Below are 19,492 nucleotides of genomic sequence, written 5' to 3'. Positions count from 1 at the left end.
AAGAAAAAAAAAGGAAAACAAAAGAGAGAATTAAAAAGAAACTATGTGCTCCATGACCTGCATGCAAATGAGGTCAAAATAGAATAAAACAAAAATAAAACAACAAGATAAAAAACAACAACAAAAAAACTTCCAGCAAAAAATCAAATGGATTTCTCATATTGTCGCATGGTTACAAAACCACCACCCAGAACTCAATCAATCAATCATAAAAAAAGCATCTCCTGAGATACAACTTAACACTGTACATAACTGAATGCAACATTTCTCCTTCAAACCATTCTATTCAATTTAAAAACAACAACAACACTTTATTCTGTCTGTGAAACACAGAATGGATTTGTACGGTGAGAGGCGTACAAAGTTCCATAAACTCTGCAATGATTACAACTTTGAGGCACAGGCAACGGTATGGGAAAAAAACAAGAATTATTTCCTGATTTAAAACACACACACACACACACATACACACACACACGCGCGCGCGCGCGCGCACACACACACACCAAGAAAAAAAAGAAGACGTGTCCTATATCTCAACAACAGAGAACAGGAATAAAACAGATTTTGCTGAGCACAATTAAAACAAAAATAGAACAAAAACAACAAAAACCAATACACACACACACACACACACAAACGATATATATATATATATATCGTTTGTGTGTGTGTGTGTGTGTGTGTATTGGTTTTTGTTGTTTATATATATATTTTTTTGTTTATATATATATATGTGTGTGTGTGTGTGTGTGTGTGTGTGTGTGTTGCTATATATTTGTATATATATATATGACCCCCTTCCAAGCAAGCCATCACAGAAGCCATCATCACTACAGCTGGCTGTTCTGTGTTGTGTGTGTCTTCGTGTTTTCTGTCCATTTCTTTTTATTCTTTGGTCTTTCTTTTGGATTGATTGATTGATTGATTGATATGAATACTTATATAGCGCCTATCCTTGGTGGGAGACCAAGCTCTAAGCGCTTTACAAACTCGGGGTCATTTGCACAACCTGGGTAGAGCCGACTGATGGCTGCCATAGGGCGCTCATCATTCGTTTCAGATTTCAGGCACGCACATTTACACACTCAGACAAACATGTAACATTTAACATTTTACGTGTATGACCGTTTTGTTTATTTACCCCGCCATGTAGGCAGCCATACTCCGTTTTCGGTTTGTGCATGCTGGGTATGTTCTTGTTTCCATAACCCACCGAACGCTGACATGGATTACAGGATCTTTAACGTGCGTATTTGAGCTTCTGCTTGCGTATACACACGAAGGGGGTTCAGGCACTGGCAGGTCTGCACATATGCTGACCTGGGAGATTGGAAAAATCTCCACCCTTTACCCACCAGGCGCCATCACCGAGATTCGAACACGGGACCCTCAGATTGAAAGTCCAACGCTTTAACCACTCATCTATTGCGCCCGTCTTTCTGCGTTCGTGGTTTCATTCGTACCAGTGAGTGGGCTTTTGTTTCGTCAATAACCATTTCAAATTAACCAGGTCATATTCTCAAACTCAAGACTAGTTTATTGTCAGGACACAGGCACAGAAATTCACCGTTCACCGTTCAACAACAGCAACGATTCTGAAAAAATACAACAACAAAACAACAACAACAATTCTGAAGAAATACAACAAAACAACAACAGCAACAAATGAAGCTATGTTGTTGGCTTTTCTTCAAGTGTATAAAATAAATTATGATAGCACTTACCCACATAAACACGTGCGCGAACACACACACAGAGAAATTCACACACATACAGACACACACACGCACGCACACTAATATCCCTTAAAATGGAAGACGTTAAACTGAAGACTACTACTACGCACGCACACACACGCACACATACATACACGCACAGACAGACAGACAGAGAGACACACACATACGCACGCAAACACGCATACACACACACATACAAACGCAAGCACGCGCACGCGCCCCGGCACACACACACACACACAATCTTTCTGTCACACAAAGCCACTGTGATAAACTGACGCACACGTGCAACCACAGCGGTAAATTCTTGACGTTCTTTGCCGAAAAACCAACCTATTGTTTGTTAACAGTGATGAATTAGATATTGCTTGTGTGTGTGTGTGTGTGTGTGTGAGAGAGAGAGAGAGAGAGAGAGTGTGTGTGTGTGAGAGAGAGAGAGATGCTATTATAGGATACATTACACACACACACACACGCACACACATGCACGCTCCGCCCCTCACCCCCCTCCACAGACACAGAGCTAGAGGCACACGCACACACTCCTCCCCTACCCCCCTTCCCTCCCGACGCCAAAAATACGCAGGCATTCACACACACACACACACACACACACACACGCGCGCGCGCGCGCGCGCGCGCGCTGAGCCACTGATAAACGCACACGTGCTCACACACAGGCACATTGTAGGAAAGAAGACCCACTGTTGACCTATCGTGTGCAATTTGACTGGGAGAGAAACAGGTGAAATTCCGGGTAACGTCACACACACACACACACACACACACACACACACACACACACACAGAGCAAACAAAAACAACGTACTATAATCTCTCTCTCTCACACAAAGCAAAATTAATGAATACAACGCACTATAATCTCTCTCTGTGTCTCTCTGTCTGTCTGTCTCTCTCACACACACACATAGAGCAAACAAAACAGCGTACTATAATCACTCCCTCTCTCTCTCTCTGGCACACACACACACACACACAGAGCAAACTGATAAAAACAACGTACTATAATCTCTCTCTCTCTCTCTCTCTCTCTCGCACACACACACACACACACACACACACACAGCAAATGAAAACAACGTACTATACTCTCTCTCTCTCTCTCGCGCGCACACACACACACACACACACACACACACACACACACACACACACACACACACACAGAGCAAATGAAAACAACGTACTATACTCTCTCTCTCTCTCGCACACGCACACACACACAGGAAATAAAAACAACACACTACTCTCTCTCTCCCGCTCGGTCGCTCGCACACAGTCACACCGTAAATAAAACAACGACTTTAACCTCTGTCCCCCTCTCCCTCACACACACACACACACTTTTCAACATTTGTTTTTGGTTTCTGTGTTGTATGTGCAGCCATAGGAATGGGGGCCTTCTATCTGGCACAGATCTCACTTCACGGAACAATAGAACTCTCTCTCCTCTCTCCTCATGTGGAGCTGCCGGTGGCAGTGGCCTAGCGATAATGCGCCCGACTTGGAAGTGTTCCTAAATGTCTGCGGAATCGAATCCTGTATGATACAGACTTGGTAAGTGATGGTCTGAGTGTTAATCGTTCGGTTGAGACCGCGGTATAAAGTGTCAAGACAGGGTCTCCAACTTCCAGGTCCTAGAGAGGAGCGGCCTACGCTGGACAGGACACGTTGTCCGCATGACAGACAGCAGGATCCCGAAGATGCTTTTGTATGGCCAGCTGAAGGAAGGCCACCGTGAACTTGGAAGACCCTGCAAGCGCTTCAAGGACACCTTGAAGACAAACCTCAAAGCCTGTGACATAGACATCGCTTCCTGGGAAACTGATGCCCTTGACCGCTGTCGCTGGAGGATGCTATGCTCTAGTGGCATAAAGACGTTTGAAAACAAGAGAACGCTGGCCATTAAGGAGAAGCGTGAGCGAAGGAAGCATGGCTCAACTTCTGGAGACGTTTTCCCTTGCAACACCTGTGAGAAGTGCTGTGCATCCAGAATCGGCCTCTTACTCCTATATGAGGACACACCGCCAGATAGGCCTGCCTGCCTACTCATCCGTCGGACCGACGGGAGACTCCATCAGACGGCGGTAAGGTGTGACCCTCTCCCACCCTCTGTCTGTCTTCTATGTACCCCCTTCCCCTTCCCCCACTCTTCCCCTGTTCTCTCCAATCATCTCCCCCCCCCCCCGCCCCCTCTCCATTCTCAAACCGTCTCTCTTCCCTCCAAACCTCTCTCTCAACCCTCAAACCCTCCCTCCCTAAACCATTCTCTCTCCGTCTGCCTTCATCCACACACACACATGCACACGCAGACAGACACACACACACACAGAGCAAATAAAAACAACGTGTATATATATATATATATATATATATATAGAGAGAGAGAGAGAGAGAGAGAGAGAGAGAGAGAGAGAGAGAGAGATTTATCATAGAGATTTATCATAAGTTCGTAGTCTGTATCCCTATCTCTCTCTCTCGTTCCCTCCCTCTCCTCATCCACTCTCTCTGTGTGAGTACTTCGCTGTATTCCTTATCTGTTTTGTGTGGGGCTTTTTCTTTCTCCTGTTTCTTCTGTTTCTGTGGGATTGTCTCCCTTTATGACCGTGTTATTGCAGGGCTGACTGCCTGCATTCTGGGACCGCCTCTCTTCGGTGTGAGGGAGGGCTGGGAGACACACACACACACACACACACACACACACACACACACACACACACACACACACACACAGACACACACACACACACACACACATACACACACACACACAGACACACACACACACACACACACAGACACACACACACACACACACACACACACACACACACACACACACACACACACACACACACACACACACACACACACACACACACACACACACACACACACACACACAGAGGTGTGAAGACTTTTGTTTTGACTTGAATGTGTTCTTCCCACCCGGACACGCCATCACGACTTATGATATCTGTGTGTGTGTGTGTGTGTGTGTGTGTGTGTGTGTGTGTGTGTGTGTCTGTGTGTCTGTGTGACAAGAAAATCCCAACCGTGTGGGAGATAAGTTTTCCTGCGCCAGTCACTGAAGATTTTAATTCGGCTGTTACGACAGAAAATAAAGATACCTCCACCGTCCATCCCATGCCACACATACCCGCAATTCGTACCTTACCGATTCCCCCCCCCCCTTCCCACCCCTCTCTCTATCTCTCTCACAGAAAAAAGAAAAAGAAAACGGTGTAAAGCTTGACCAGAGCCAAGCAATCACTGGTGATTCACAAGTTACGACAGAAAACAATACACTTTGTCTTTCCTGGCTCCTTCCCCATCCTCAAATACCCCCCCCCCCCGCCCCCCCCCACACACACTCCCCCCTCCCCCCAACAACCTGCCCCCAAATCCCATCTCTAATTTGCTAAAGGCTGATGATTCCCTAGCCTTGTAGGAATCAAGGAAATCAAAGTAACGACACAAAGGAATCCCGCTTGAAAAACATCAACAACAAGAAAGAAAATGAATATCATGAATATTTTTTCCAGACTTGTGCATGTGTATTTCATTATGTACGCACATTCACACACACGCACACACGCTCACACACACACACACACACACACACACACACACACACACACAGTGACATGAATGCACAAACGTTTACACACACCCATATGGAGATATGCACGCACTTTAACAAAAATACACGCGAAAAAAAAGTCACACAATAATAATAATAGTAGCATATAACACTACATAACATAACTAAAATACAACATCAAAAAAGAGGTCCACTTAACAACAAACTCAAACAATATTTGCCATTATCTTAAAAATAAGAAGTAATTTTTCTTCAACTATATATAACAAATAACCTCTAAACAAACAGAATATTTATATTGTTCATAATACATCAAGCCAAAAAGTATAACATAAACATCCATAACACCACAAATCAACGATTCAGAATGTCTCCCAACAAAACAACAACAGCAAACACACAAGCACATAAAGCTGATGTCAATTATGTTTCGCCAGTGAATGGCTGTCACCTCACTGAGATAACACAAAACTCACAGGTCAGGATGTCAGTAAAGGGCTGTCACCTCACTGAGATAACACAAAACTCACAGGTCAGGATGTCAGTAAAGGGCTGTCACCTCACTGAGATGACACAAAACTCACAGGTCAGGATGTCAGTAAAGGGCTGTCACCTCACTGAGATAACACAAAACTCACAGGTCAGGATGTCAGTAAAGGGCTGTCACCTCACTGAGATAACACAAAACTCACAGGTCAGGATGTCAGTAAAGGGCTGTCACCTCACTGAGATAACTCAAAACTTACAGGTCAGGATGTCAGAGGAGGGCTGTCACCTCACTGAGATAACACAAAACTCACAGGTCAGGATGTCAGTAAAGGGTTGTCACCTCACTGAGATAACACAAAACTTACAGGTCAGGATGTCAGTAAAGGGTTGTCACCTCACTGAGATAACACAAAACTTACAGGTCAGGATGTCAGAGGAGGGCTGTCACCTCACTGAGATAACACAAAACTCACAGGTCAGGATGTCAGTAAAGGGTTGTCACCTCACTGAGATAACACAAAACTTACAGGTCAGGATGTCAGTAAAGGGTTGTCACCTCACTGAGATAACACAAAACTCACAGGTCAGGATGTCAGTAAAGGGTTGTCACCTCACTGAGATAACACAAAACTTACAGGTCAGGATGTCAGTAAAGGGTTGTCACCTCACTGAGATAACACAAAACTCACAGGTCAGGATGTCAGTAAAGGGCTGTCACCTCACTGAGATAACACAAAACTCACAGGTCAGGATGTCAGTAAAGGGTTGTCACCTCACTGAGATGACACAAAACTCACAGGTCAGGATGTCAGTGAATGGCTGTCACCTCACTGAGATAACACAAAACTTACAGGTCAGGATGTCAGTAAAGGGTTGTCACCTCACTGAGATGACACAAACTCACAGGTCAGGATGTCAGTGAATGGCTGTCACCTCACTGAGATAACACAAAACTCACAGGTCAGGATGTCAGTAAAGGGTTGTCACCTCACTGAGATAACACAAAACTAACAGGTCAGGATGTCAGTAAAGGGTTGTCACCTCACTGAGATAACACAAAACTTACAGGTCAGGATGTCAGAGGAGGGCTGTCACCTCACTGAGATAACACAAAACTTACAGGTCAGGATGTCAGTGAAGGGCTGTCACCTCACTGAGATAAGACATAGCTTACAGGTCAGGATGTCAGTGAAGGGCTGTCACCTCACTGAGATAAGACATAGCTTACAGGTCAGGATGTCAGTCACCGTTCTGTATTTAGATATCTTCTCTTGTGATTGCATTACTTTTATTGAAAGAAAAACAACAACATGTGCACCAATCATGAGCACACAAAAAATAGTAACTGCACTTTCATACACGCTGATCTACCCCCGAAAGCAGAGTATGGTTGCCTTCATGGCGGGGTAAAAACGGTCATACACGTAAAAGCCCACTCGTCTACATGTGAGTGAACGTGGGAGTTGCAACCCACGAGTGAAGAAGAAGATACACGCTGATCTCATTTCACCAATGTGCAGCAGTTAAAGGGTTAAAGAGATATCAAACATCAGTGATGAAATGTAAAGTAATCTCTTACACCTTAACCTTACTTCATACGTAAAACTTAAATAGATCATAATATGCGATAGTCAACCACAAATTTTTTTGGGGGTGGGTGGTTTGGGGAAATAGGGTTTGCCCCACCATATGCACACTTCAGTGGCATAATGCCACGCCCACGCCGCTCATCCTGAGCCCCCCCCCCCGCCCCCCCCCCCCCAATAAACAGCCGCACCCGGTTTCGTCTGCTGCAGTCTCAGTGCCGGCAGTCCACAGCGGCACAATCAATGTTAGGTCGCCGGGAGGACACACAGCAGAGGAGACCCTACACAGCTGCTGAGTCACTTCGGTGGTGTTCAGTTACTGCCTGTTCTGATTCAACATATGAAAGGCACCACCCACTAAGCCCCCTTACTGTCGACTAGAATCTGCCACAACGTTTAACTGACGTGTATTTTTTTTTTAATCCGTTAAGAAAACATTTCCTGAAAGCATTTCAGCGCTCTTTCGAACAATAAAAACGACTTTCAGATCATTTGTACAACGTCTGACCGATAATCCCGTGAAGAGATTAATCCCTGCAGGAATTGATTTCAATAAAATAAAACTTGATGTGAAAATATCTTACATCTATTACTAAAAGACAGCTTTGGACATATTTTCAAGGCAGATTTTTACATTCACATTTTTTAAAAAGAATTTGTACTTTCAAGGTCATATTATACCTGAAAGTGACCGCAGAATCAGTTAACCGCAGAAATAGCACTTATCAAGATCAAGGAAGGTTACCGCAGAATCAGTCACTTATCAAGATCAAGGAAGGTTACCGCAGAAACAGTACTTATCAAGATCAAGGAAGGTTACCGCAGAATCAGTTACTTATCAAGATCAAGGAAGGTTACCGCAGAAACAGTACTTATCAAGATCAAGGAAGGTTACCGCAGAATCAGTCACTTATCAAGATCAAGGAAGGTTACCGCAGAATCAGTTACTTATCAAGATCAAGGAAGGTTACCGCAGAAACAGTAATTATCAAGATCAAGGAAGGTTACCGCAGAAACAGTAATTATCAAGATCAAGGAAGGTTACCGCAGAAACAGTAATTATCAAGATCAAGGAAGGTTACCGCAGAATCAGTTACTTATCAAGATCAAGGAAGGTTACCGCAGAAACAGTAATTATCAAGATCAAGGAAGGTTACCGCAGAAACAGTAATTATCAAGATCAAGGAAGGTTACCGCAGAATCAGTATCTATCAAGATCCAGTAATTACAATACTTTCTTAGCACAATTCCTCCTCTTGTGCAAAACTGTTAAAAGCAGCCACCGACTCATTTCTAGGTAGAGGGTCACAGGTACATGACAGACACGGGGCGGCATAGGCTGTTTCTTCTGACCTGCTGATCAGTTATCACTGGTCATGCATAGTTTTGGTCACGAATCAAACATCCAGTTAGTCACACTGTAGTTTTCTTGGGAGCTAGTTGTCCTTTGGGAACCATCTCAACGCCGACTGTCCTAAAACCCTCTTGGCCGAGAGAGTGTGGATGTAACTTGGGCAAGACACTCTCCACTATAATCAATTCTAGCCCAGATAGTCGGGACAGCAGTTGCCTCCTCTGCTGTTCTGGTGGTCCTAGTTGGACACGACTGACTATCATACATACAGTTATCATCTGCAAGAACACCAGCACAACGGGGAGGTTTGACAACCTTTTGGCCACTGGCGCCCTTAAGGTCCAGTTAACTGTTCAGTGCTGGGGTCTGGGTGTTGTGAAGGTTTCGCTGTTCGAGGGGGAGTAGTCCTAGCTATCTGTTCGGGTGGGAGGACCTCAGAGGTCTGGAGTTACGGGAGTGAGGTCCTGGCTGTTATTATGGTATTCCATGGGGGAAGTCCTGGCTGTTATCATGGTATTCCATGGGGGAAGTCCTGGCTGTTATTATGGTATTCCATGGGGGACGTCCTGGCTGTTATTATGGTATTCCATGGGGGACGTCCTGGCTGTTATTATGGTATTCCATGGGGGAAGTCCTGGCTGTTATTATGGTATTCCATGGGGGAAGTCCTGGCTGTTATGGTATTCCATGGGGGAAGTCCTGGCTGTTATGGTATTCCATGGGGGAAGTCCTGAAGAGGGGCAAAGTCCGGGCTGTTCTAATATTCCATGGGGGAAGTCCTGGCTGTTTGAAGAGGGGTGAAGTCCTGACTGTCTGTAGAGGGGTAAAGTCCTGGCTGTTCTGTGGTATTTCAAGGGGGAAGTCCTGGTCGTCTGAAGACGGATGAAGTCCTGGCCGTTCTTCTGGCGTTCACAGGGGGAGGTCCAGATTGTAGAGGATTGAACTACGTCACATAAACTGGATGACTTTTCACAAACCACTCCAGGATGAAAACAAGGGTACTTGATAAGCTCTGTCGGTGGAGTGTCAAGCTCACAGGGTTGTGAGTTCGAATCCTACAGACATTCAGACAGAAAACTTGGCATCTCAATTGTTCTCGGAGACTAAAATCACATCACATCAAATCAATTCTCGCTGATTATAGCCCGACAGACCGCTATGGGCCGATAAACCCGTCAGTTATTTGCTTGACCTGATCACAGAAATTGGTTTCAGCGAACAAACTTAAAAAAAAAGACCAAAATATTTGGAACAAATCACTATTGCTTTACCGCAACAAATGAGCAAAAATATATATACATTGTACATAAAAATCCCTTAGAAACAGTACATAATTTTACAGTTAAAATCCAGAAAAAGGTCAACACAGATAAAAAGAACAATCGGGAAACACCGACAACATACAGGTAACCATTCATTGTGATACATTTCCACATTCACCAGACACGACTGAAAAACAAAGCCTCATGAACATGCTTTAAAAAAAAAATCAATGCAGATAATGTTAGCCCTGCCCTCACTACCCCCATTCTCACTGTGAAGTGTGTTTCAACAAGGTGTCAAAGCGTGCGGGCTGATCCACATAAGCTACACCACATCTGCTTCAAAAAAAAAAAAGAAAAGAAAAAAAAGCATCAGTTATCAAACCTACATGTTCGCCCAACGTTCTCGTCGGGCCTTGAGAACGTATCACAGGTTTGTATGTAAAAAAAAAAAACGAATGAATAAAAATCAACTAATAAGTAAACACATTAACTAAAATACAATAAAATGAAAGATACATGCAAGGAAAATGATCGAAATAAAATCAAGAATACAAGAATAAAAAAAAGAATGATTATGGAAAAAAGAATTTTTTTTTCAAGACAGGGAAATATTTAGCTATGTGGATAAGGAAAACACACACACACACACACACACACACACACACACATCATGACAAAATGATGATATAATTTTTTTTTAAGTCAGAAGTTTTTACAAATATTTCTGCTCTCTCTCTCCCTCGCTTTATAAATTACTCCAGACTATTTACAGACGGAGAAGGCCGAGTGAAAGTTTTTGGCATCACAAGTCTTCAAGTTTCTGTCTCGCTCTCTCTTCCCTCTCTCTCTCTCTCTCTTATACACATATCTCTGTCTCTCGCTTCAACTTTCATTCTTTTTCCACATAAGGAAAAAAAAAAAGAAGAAGAAGAAAAAAAAAGGATTTGTTCATAGTCCAATGGATTTTTCCAACACTTCCTCCACCTCCTTTTCACACCCTCACGCACACATAAAAATTGAGCTCGGGGGGGAGGGGGGGGGGGGGAGGGGGGAAGGGAGGAAGGAGGGAGGGAGGGAGGGAGGGGGGGTTCAAAATCTGACACCATTCATTGTTTCTCCCACTCTCCCCCACCCCCTTTTCTTGTCCATTTTCTTTCTCTTCATTCCTGTCTTCCTTTTTCTCTCCTTGTCTCCTTGTCTCTCCATCAGCCCACCGCCGCAGCAGAATGGCTGAGTGGCTGAAGAGCACCGAGGTGTCCTTCTCGTCAGTCAGAAGTCTTCGAACAGTTCCACCTCTTTTTCCGCAGCGGGGGCAGTCTTTTTCCAGTCTCCCTCGTCGTACGTCTCGAAGTTGGACGTGTCCCCGTCGTGGGACAGCCTGGGCACTATCGGCGCCTGGAGGAAGATGACAGTTTGTTGGAGGTCACGTTGTTATTGTGTTGGACATTTGACGTGCTGTACGGTTGAAATATACATATACAAATGTACACATAAATTATGTAAATGCATGTATGTATATATCTATGTATAATCATTATCACCATATACATATATATACATATAGCCTATATGATAACACACATATATATAAGGGCCAAGAACCATCATCATCATCAATATTATTCGATAATCATTTTTGTTGACATATCATTAATATTATTATCATTATTATTATTATTATAATCATCATTAGTATTATTATTATCATTATTATTATTATTATTAATATTATTATAATAATTATTATCATTATCATTTATCATTATCATTATACATTAGAGTTGGATAAGAATCTGTCGCGACTTCATCATAAATACCATAAATATAGGTACCGATTTGCCTTGAACCCCCCGACCCCCCCGGAAAAACAACAACAACAAAAAACACAAACAAACAAACAAACAATCAAAAACAACCAGCAAAATACGATTTACCTCTGTGTTCATCTGGCAACAGCTGTGCACATATTCACCAAATTAAACAAAACCACCACCACCACCAAACAACAGAGACCAGTATACACAACGAAAGAAAAGTTTCATTTACAGAATGCAAAAGGTAGTGCTAGTTCCTTCAGTGAAATACCAAACCATGAACATTCCACACAAACGAAAGTTAACGTATTTTAACGAACTTGTTCAACATTCACGACGTCTCAAGATTCATCCGCATCATATCACGTGCATGAAATATATTTTGGTCAAACGCACGTGCGGACTATTTTCTTTTATCATTGGACGTCAGAACTTTGTGATGGATACACAGTGTACCCACCTCTAGGAACATTGTGTGGTGAATACACAGTATACCCACCCCATAGGAATATTGTGTGGTGAATACAGTGTACCCACCTCTAGGAACATTGTGTGGTGATTACAGTGTACCCACCTCTAGGAACATTGTGTGGTGAATACAGTGTACCCACCTCTAGGAACATTGTGTGGTGAATACACAGTATACACACCTCTAGGAACATTGTGTGGTGAATACAGTGTACACACCTCTAGGAACATTGTGTGGTGAATACAGTGTACCCACCTCTAGGAACATTGTGTGGTGAATACAGTGTACACACCTCTAGGAACATTGTGTGGTGAATACAGTGTACCCACCTCTAGGAACTTTGTGTGGTGAATACAGTGTACACACCTCTAGGAACATTGTGTGGTGAATACAGTGTACACACCTCTAGGAACATTGTGTGGTGAATACACAGTATACCCACCTCTAGGAACATTGTGTGGTGAATACAGTGTACACACCTCTAGGAACATTGTGTGGTGAATACAGTGTACACACCTCTAGGAACATTGTGTGGTGAATACAGTGTACACACCTCTAGGAACTTTGTGTGGTGAATACAGTACGTGTACACACCTCTAGGAACATTGTGTGGTGAATACAGTGTACACACCTCTAGGAACTTTGTGTGGTGAATACAGTGTACACACCTCTAGGAACATTGTGTGGTGAATACAGTGTACCCACCTCTAGGAACATTGTGTGGTGAATACAGTGTACACACCTCTAGGAACATTGTGTGGTGAATACAGTGTACACACCTCTAGGAACATTGTGTGGTGAATACAGTGTACACACATCTAGGAACATTGTGTGGTGAAGACAGTGTACACACCTCTAGGAACATTGTGTGGTGAATACAGTGTACACACCTCTAACTTTCTGGCTGCAACGTCGGCCCAGTCAAGGGCTTTGAACCACTTGTGTCTCTTGATGTCTTCAGCGCCATTCTGAAAGAGAAACAAGAACAATATTTTAATAAACTACTCATTCTACTCCATAGAGACGCCTGGCTGTCTGCATGGCTGTCTTTATAAGACGCCTGGCTGTCTGCATGACTGTCTTTATAAGACGCATGACTATCTGCATGACTGTCTATATAAGACACATGACTGTCTGCATGACTGTCTATACATGACACATGACTATCTGCATGACTGTCTTAAAAGACACATGACTATCTGCATGGCTGTCTATACATGACACATGACTGTCGTCTCTTGCTATCCTGTCATCTCTGACGACCGCAGGGGCAGCACTGACGACCTGACAACCAGCTCCCTCCATTTCTCTCTCGGGGCATCGTCCAGTGTCAGGCCTGTCCATTCTGAGACATTGTTCCACTACTGTACGATAGCCGAGTGGTTAGAATGTTGCGTTTTCAATCAGTGGGTCCTTCTGGGCTTGATTCCTCCATGGACAATTGTTTCTGGTGTTTTTGTGGTTTTTTCCCCCCTACCTTCCTAATCAACATATGTGCGTATCTACCGGCGCCATTACCCCCTTCGAAGGTATAGCAATGTACACGCATAGCAACAGAGCAGGATTTCATGTCAGCGATCGGATACACCCTGAATGCACATCCTCGACGATGGAGTATGCCTGTCTACATGGCGGGGGGAAAATAACACACACACACACACACAGAGGCACGCACGCGTGCACATACATACACACACACACACAAGCACATACACACAAGTCACACGCACAGACACAGGCACACATAGACACAGACACAGACACATACACACACACGCACCCCCCCCCCCCTCCACACACACACAGTGTCACCTTCATGTTTCCAAGCCGCCGTGTTCTGTCTTGAACGAGCAGCTTCTTGATCAAATCTCTGCAACAAAGACAAGACACACCCTTTCCATACAATTAGGGGCTGTGTCCTTGGGGAAAGGCACTTCCCTCAGACTCTCTCCCCTCCACCCAGGTGTCAATGGGTTGGGGATGTACCCGACTTCGGTTGGGAAAGGTTAAAACGACGGAAAGAGAGGACTGGGCCCCGCCTTTCTGTGCCGAGCCCGGGACACAGTGAACATGAATTCACTGCCTTCCTGTGCCGAGCCCTAGACACAGTGGACATGAATTCACTGCCTTCCTATACCGACCCCTAGACACAGTGGATATGAATTCACTGCCTTCCTGTGCCGAGCCCTAGACACAGTGGATACGAATTCACTGCCTTCCTATACCGACCCCTAGACACAGTGGATACGAATTCACTGCCTTCCTGTGCCGAGCCCTAGACACAGTGGATATGAATTCACTGCCTTCCTGTGCCGAGCCCTAGACACAGTGGATATGAATTCACTGCCTTCCTGTGCCGAGCCCTAGACACAGTGGATATGAATTCACTGCCTTCCTGTGCCGAGCCCTAGACACAGTGGACATGAATTCACTGCCTTCCTGTGCCGAGCCCTAGACACAGTGACTATGAATTCACTGCCTTCCTGTGCCGAGCCCGGGACACAGTGGATATGAATTCACTGCCTTCCTGTGCCGAGCCCGGGACACAGTGGACATAAATTCACTGCCTTCCTGTGCCGAGCCCTAGACACAGTGGACATGAATTCACTGCCTTCCTGTGCCGAGCCCGGGACACAGTGGATATTAATTCACTGCCTTCCTGTGCCGAGCCCTAGACACAGTGGACATGAATTCACTGCCTTCCTGTGCCGAGCCCTAGACACAGTGGACATGAATTCACTGCCTTCCTGTGCCGAGCCCGGGACACAGTGGACATAAATTCACTGCCTTCCTGTGCCGAGCCCTGGACACAGTGACTATGAATTCACTGCCTTACTGTGCCGAGCCCTGGACACAGTGGACATAAATTCACTGCCTTCCTGTGCCGAGCCCTAGACACAGTGGACATAAATTCACTGCCTTCCTGTGCCGAGCCCTAGACACAGTGGACATAAATTCACTGCCTTCCTGTGCCGAGCCCTAGACACAGTGGACATGAATTCACTGCCTTCCTGTGCCGAGCACTGGACACAATGGATATGAATTCACTGCCTTCCTGTGCCGAGCCCTGGACACAGTGGATATGAATTCACTGCCTTCCTGTGCCGAGCCCTAGACACAGTGGACATGAACTCACTGCCTTCCTGTGCCGAGCCCTAGACACAGTGACTATGAATTCACTGCCTTCCTGTGCCGAGCCCTGGACACAGTGGATATGAATTCACTGCCTTCCTGTGCCGAGCCCTGGACACAGTGGATATGAATTCACTGCCTTCCTGTGCCGAGCCCGGGACACAGTGGATATGAATTCACTGCCTTCCTGTGCCGGGCCCTAGACACAGTGGATATGAATTCACTGCCTTCCTGTGCCGAGCCCTGGACACAATGGATATGAATTCACTGCCTTCCTGTGCCGAGCCCTGGACACAGTGGATATGAATTCACTGCCTTCCTGTGCCGAGCCCTGGACACAGTGGATATGAATTCACTGCCTTCCTGTGCCGAGCCCTGGACACAATGGATATGAACTCACTGCCTTCCTGTGCCGAGCCCTAGACACAGTGGATATGAATTCACTGCCTTCCTGTGCCGAGCCCTGGACACAGTGGACATAAATTCACTGCCTTCCTGTGCCGAGCCCTAGACACAGTGGATATGAATTCACTGCCTTCCTGTGCCGAGCCCTGGACACAGTGGATATGAATTCACTGCCTTCCTGTGCCGAGCCCTGGACACAGTGGACATAAATTCACTGCCTTCCTGTGCCGAGCCCTGGACACAGTGGACATAAATTCACTGCCTTCCTGTGCCGAGCCCTGGACACAGTGGATATGAGGGAGGAGGACTTTTGTTTAATGTCTCGTCAAACATATCGGTGACTGAAGATATTTTGTCAGAGTGTTGATATATACATGTGAGTATTATCGTTTAGAGGAGGAGGGGGAGGGGGATGCTGGTGGGCTGGGGGAAACAGGGTATGTGGGTGTGTGTGTGTGTGTGGGGGGGGGGGTGCGGGGGGAATTTCAATAACAAATATCTAAATACAATTGCAGAAAAATTATTTAACGGACTTCCTAAAATGAAAAGTCGTTAATCTAAAAAGCGAAACAACCGATAATGAATGCAAAAAGTAAAAAATAACATCGTTCCCAGTCACTTGTGATGAGACACTTTTGTGCAGGCAAGGCTTTATCAAATCACAGTAAAAGAATATATATATACTTCATTACCACATTACTGAAGGATATGCACTTGACTTTAGAGCAACATTTAGTCTGTAATGAATTAGATAATAGTTTGAAATTAAACTTGGGACTGGTCTGCGAATCGGATCAAAGTTTGAGAGAGTACAGTGCAAATGCCTTCACTGGCCCGATGCGTAATAGGCTATGGTACCATTAACATCTTTTTTTTTAATGCATGCATGCACATGCAAACACACATGTACTAAAAAAATCAATCCCCTTTCCCCTCCCCCCCCCTCTCTCTCTCTCTCTCTCTCTCTCATCACCTTCATCATTCAAACTTCAAAAGCAAGCTGTTCACAACGATCCATAAAAATTGAAAAAAAAAAATCAGCTTCGGTTTTCGAGGTCTTTCAAAGCATCCCAAGAAATCACTCCCGTTAGTGAGTCCACACCATTGTTATCACATATCGATTCTGAAATAACGTATGAAGACAGATGTCGTCTTCTTTAATTTTGGACGTGAACATAAATGATGATGATGAGAATGATACAAAAACCCACGAACATGACAACAATGATGATAGTTTTCAAATGATGACGACGACTTGACAGCTGATAACGGCGACAATCACGGTGCTGCTATAATGATGGCGATCAAACAGAAAACCATGACCATGACAACGATAATAATCATGATAAAAACCATGGCCGTGGTGACGACTACTAAGATGTTAATGACGATAATGATAACACAGGAACCATGACCAAGACAACAATGATAATGAGGATGATAATCTTCACCACGACGATTATGAGGATGATGATGATGATGATGATGATGATGATAACGACACTACTAATAATGACGATGACACAGAAACCCTTGATCATGATGATTATGATGAAAGATGATGATGATGACGACGACTACGGTGATAAAACAATGATGATGACAACACAAATAAACCGCGACAACGATGGTGGTGGTGATGATGACAACGATCACGACGACTATAGTGACAATAATGATGATGATAACACAGGAAACCATGACAACGATGATGATGATGATGGTGATGATGATGGTGATGAAAAGACACCCCCCTGGGCACAGAACTTACTTAGCCACGAGGTCAATGTTCCTGGGCCAATCCACCTTACCGGACAGAATCTTCTCGTAGATTCCGAACGGGTTGTCCGCATAGAACGGGGGGTACCTGCACACCACACACACACACACACACACACACACACACACACACACACACACACACACACACCTCACACACACACACACACACACACACACACACACACACACACACACACACACACACACCTCACACACACACACACACACCCCTCACACCGTCATTCACTTCAGTGAGTCATTTTTCTTTTCTTCTCTCTCTCTCTCTCTCTCTCTCTCTCTGTGTGTGTGTGCGTGCGTGCGTGAAATGTTTGGGGCTGCTTAACAAAATCGCATGCATGTCTTAATACCGAAAGGAATTAAAACAAAAGAAGAAAAAACATGAAAAAAAGAAAAGAAAGAGATACATATTGATAGATATGATAGATAGATAGAGATAGATAGAGAGACTGAGAGAGAGAGAGAGAGAGAGAGAGAGAGAGAGAGAGAGAGAATGTTAATACGGAAATCCGTACAATACGGAAATACTCCCACCCAAGGAAACAAGGCTGTATCTATATGTACCCGACCAGAATCACAGATATAAAGACGTCGCCAGATACCAAAAAACTAAACACGGTACAGCAACAGAAACAGGCCTAGGTACATCCACACCTACCCGACCAACACACTACAGTAACACAAACAAGGGTATACTTACATACCCGACAGGAATCTCAAAAGATGAGGACAACCAGGAACAACAAGTTATGTCCCGTGCTCAGGACGATCTCACAGCGGTACATACGTACCCAACCAATAGTACTTATGTCCCTTGCTCAGGATGATCTCACAGCGGTACATTAGTACCCAACCAATAGTACTTATGTCCCTTGCTCAAGATGATCTCACAGCGGTACATACGTACCCAAACAACAGTACTTATGTCCCTTGCTCAAGATGATCTCACAGCGGTACATTAGTACCCAATCAACAGTACTTATGTCCCTTGCTCAGGATGATCTCACAGCGGTACATTAGTACCCAATCAACAGTACTTATGTCCCTTGCTCAAGATGATCTCACAGCAGTACATACGTAACCAACCAATAGTACTTTTGTCCCTTGCTGAGGATGATCTCACAGCGGTACATTAGTACCCAATCAACAGTACTTATGTCCCTTGCTCAGGATGATCTCACAGCGGTACATTAGTACCCAATCAACAGTACTTATGTCCCTTGCTCAGGATGATCTCACAGCGGTACATACGTACCCAACCAATAGTACTTATGTCCCTTGCTCAAGACGATCTCACAGCGGTACATACGTACCCAACCAATAGTACTTATGTCCCTTGCTGAGGATGATCTCACAGGATGATCTCACAGCGGTGCATACGTATCCAAACAACAATACTCATGTCCCTTGCTCAGGACAAAATCACAGCGGTACATACGTACCCAACCAACAGCACTTATGTCCCATGCTCAAGATGTTTTCAAAGCAGTACAAACGTACCCAACCAACAGTACTTATGTCCCATGCTCAAGATGTTTTCAAAGCAGTACAAACGTACCCAACCAACAGTACTTGCGTCCATTGTTCAGGATGATCTAACACCGGTACATACGTACCCACCCAACAGCACAACAAGAGAAACAGGGGTACATACGTACCCGACCAGCATCTCAAAGATGAGGACACCCAGTGACCACCAGTCCACCGCCTTGTTGTGTCCCTTGCTCAGGATGATCTCGGGCGCCAGGTACTCTGGTGTGCCGCACAGCGTCCACGTCCTGTGCACACACACACACACACACACACACACA

At 44.7% G+C, this 19,492-nt stretch overlaps 2 protein-coding genes across 2 annotated transcripts in view; one reads left to right on the top strand and one right to left on the bottom strand.

Annotated features, from left to right (window-relative positions):
• The first annotated feature begins 2,967 nt into the window (after positions 1-2,967).
• Positions 2,968-19,492, top strand: part of LOC143275349 (uncharacterized) — a 28,449-nt gene continuing 11,924 nt past the window's right edge. The window contains exon 1 of the mRNA XM_076579389.1: positions 2,968-3,850. Within this exon, the coding sequence (XP_076435504.1) occupies positions 3,443-3,850 (408 nt within the window). The 5' untranslated portion in view covers positions 2,968-3,442. The remainder of the gene's footprint in view (positions 3,851-19,492) is intronic.
• The window catches only part of LOC143275350 (cAMP-dependent protein kinase catalytic subunit PRKX-like), a 107,086-nt gene continuing 98,748 nt past the window's right edge, over positions 11,155-19,492 (bottom strand). The window contains exons 4-8 of the mRNA XM_076579390.1: positions 19,340-19,473; positions 17,653-17,748; positions 14,157-14,214; positions 13,235-13,312; positions 11,155-11,456 (exon numbers count right to left, since the gene is read on the bottom strand). Of these exons, the coding sequence (XP_076435505.1) occupies positions 11,331-11,456; positions 13,235-13,312; positions 14,157-14,214; positions 17,653-17,748; positions 19,340-19,473 (492 nt within the window). The 3' untranslated portion in view covers positions 11,155-11,330. The remainder of the gene's footprint in view (positions 11,457-13,234; positions 13,313-14,156; positions 14,215-17,652; positions 17,749-19,339; positions 19,474-19,492) is intronic.

The sequence above is a fragment of the Babylonia areolata genome, chromosome 30, assembly GCF_041734735.1.
Source record: "Babylonia areolata isolate BAREFJ2019XMU chromosome 30, ASM4173473v1, whole genome shotgun sequence".
Lineage (NCBI taxonomy): Eukaryota > Metazoa > Mollusca > Gastropoda > Neogastropoda > Buccinidae > Babylonia > Babylonia areolata.
The sequence above is the reverse complement of the archived record's forward strand: the minus strand, read 5'-3'. Positions and strand labels throughout refer to the sequence as shown.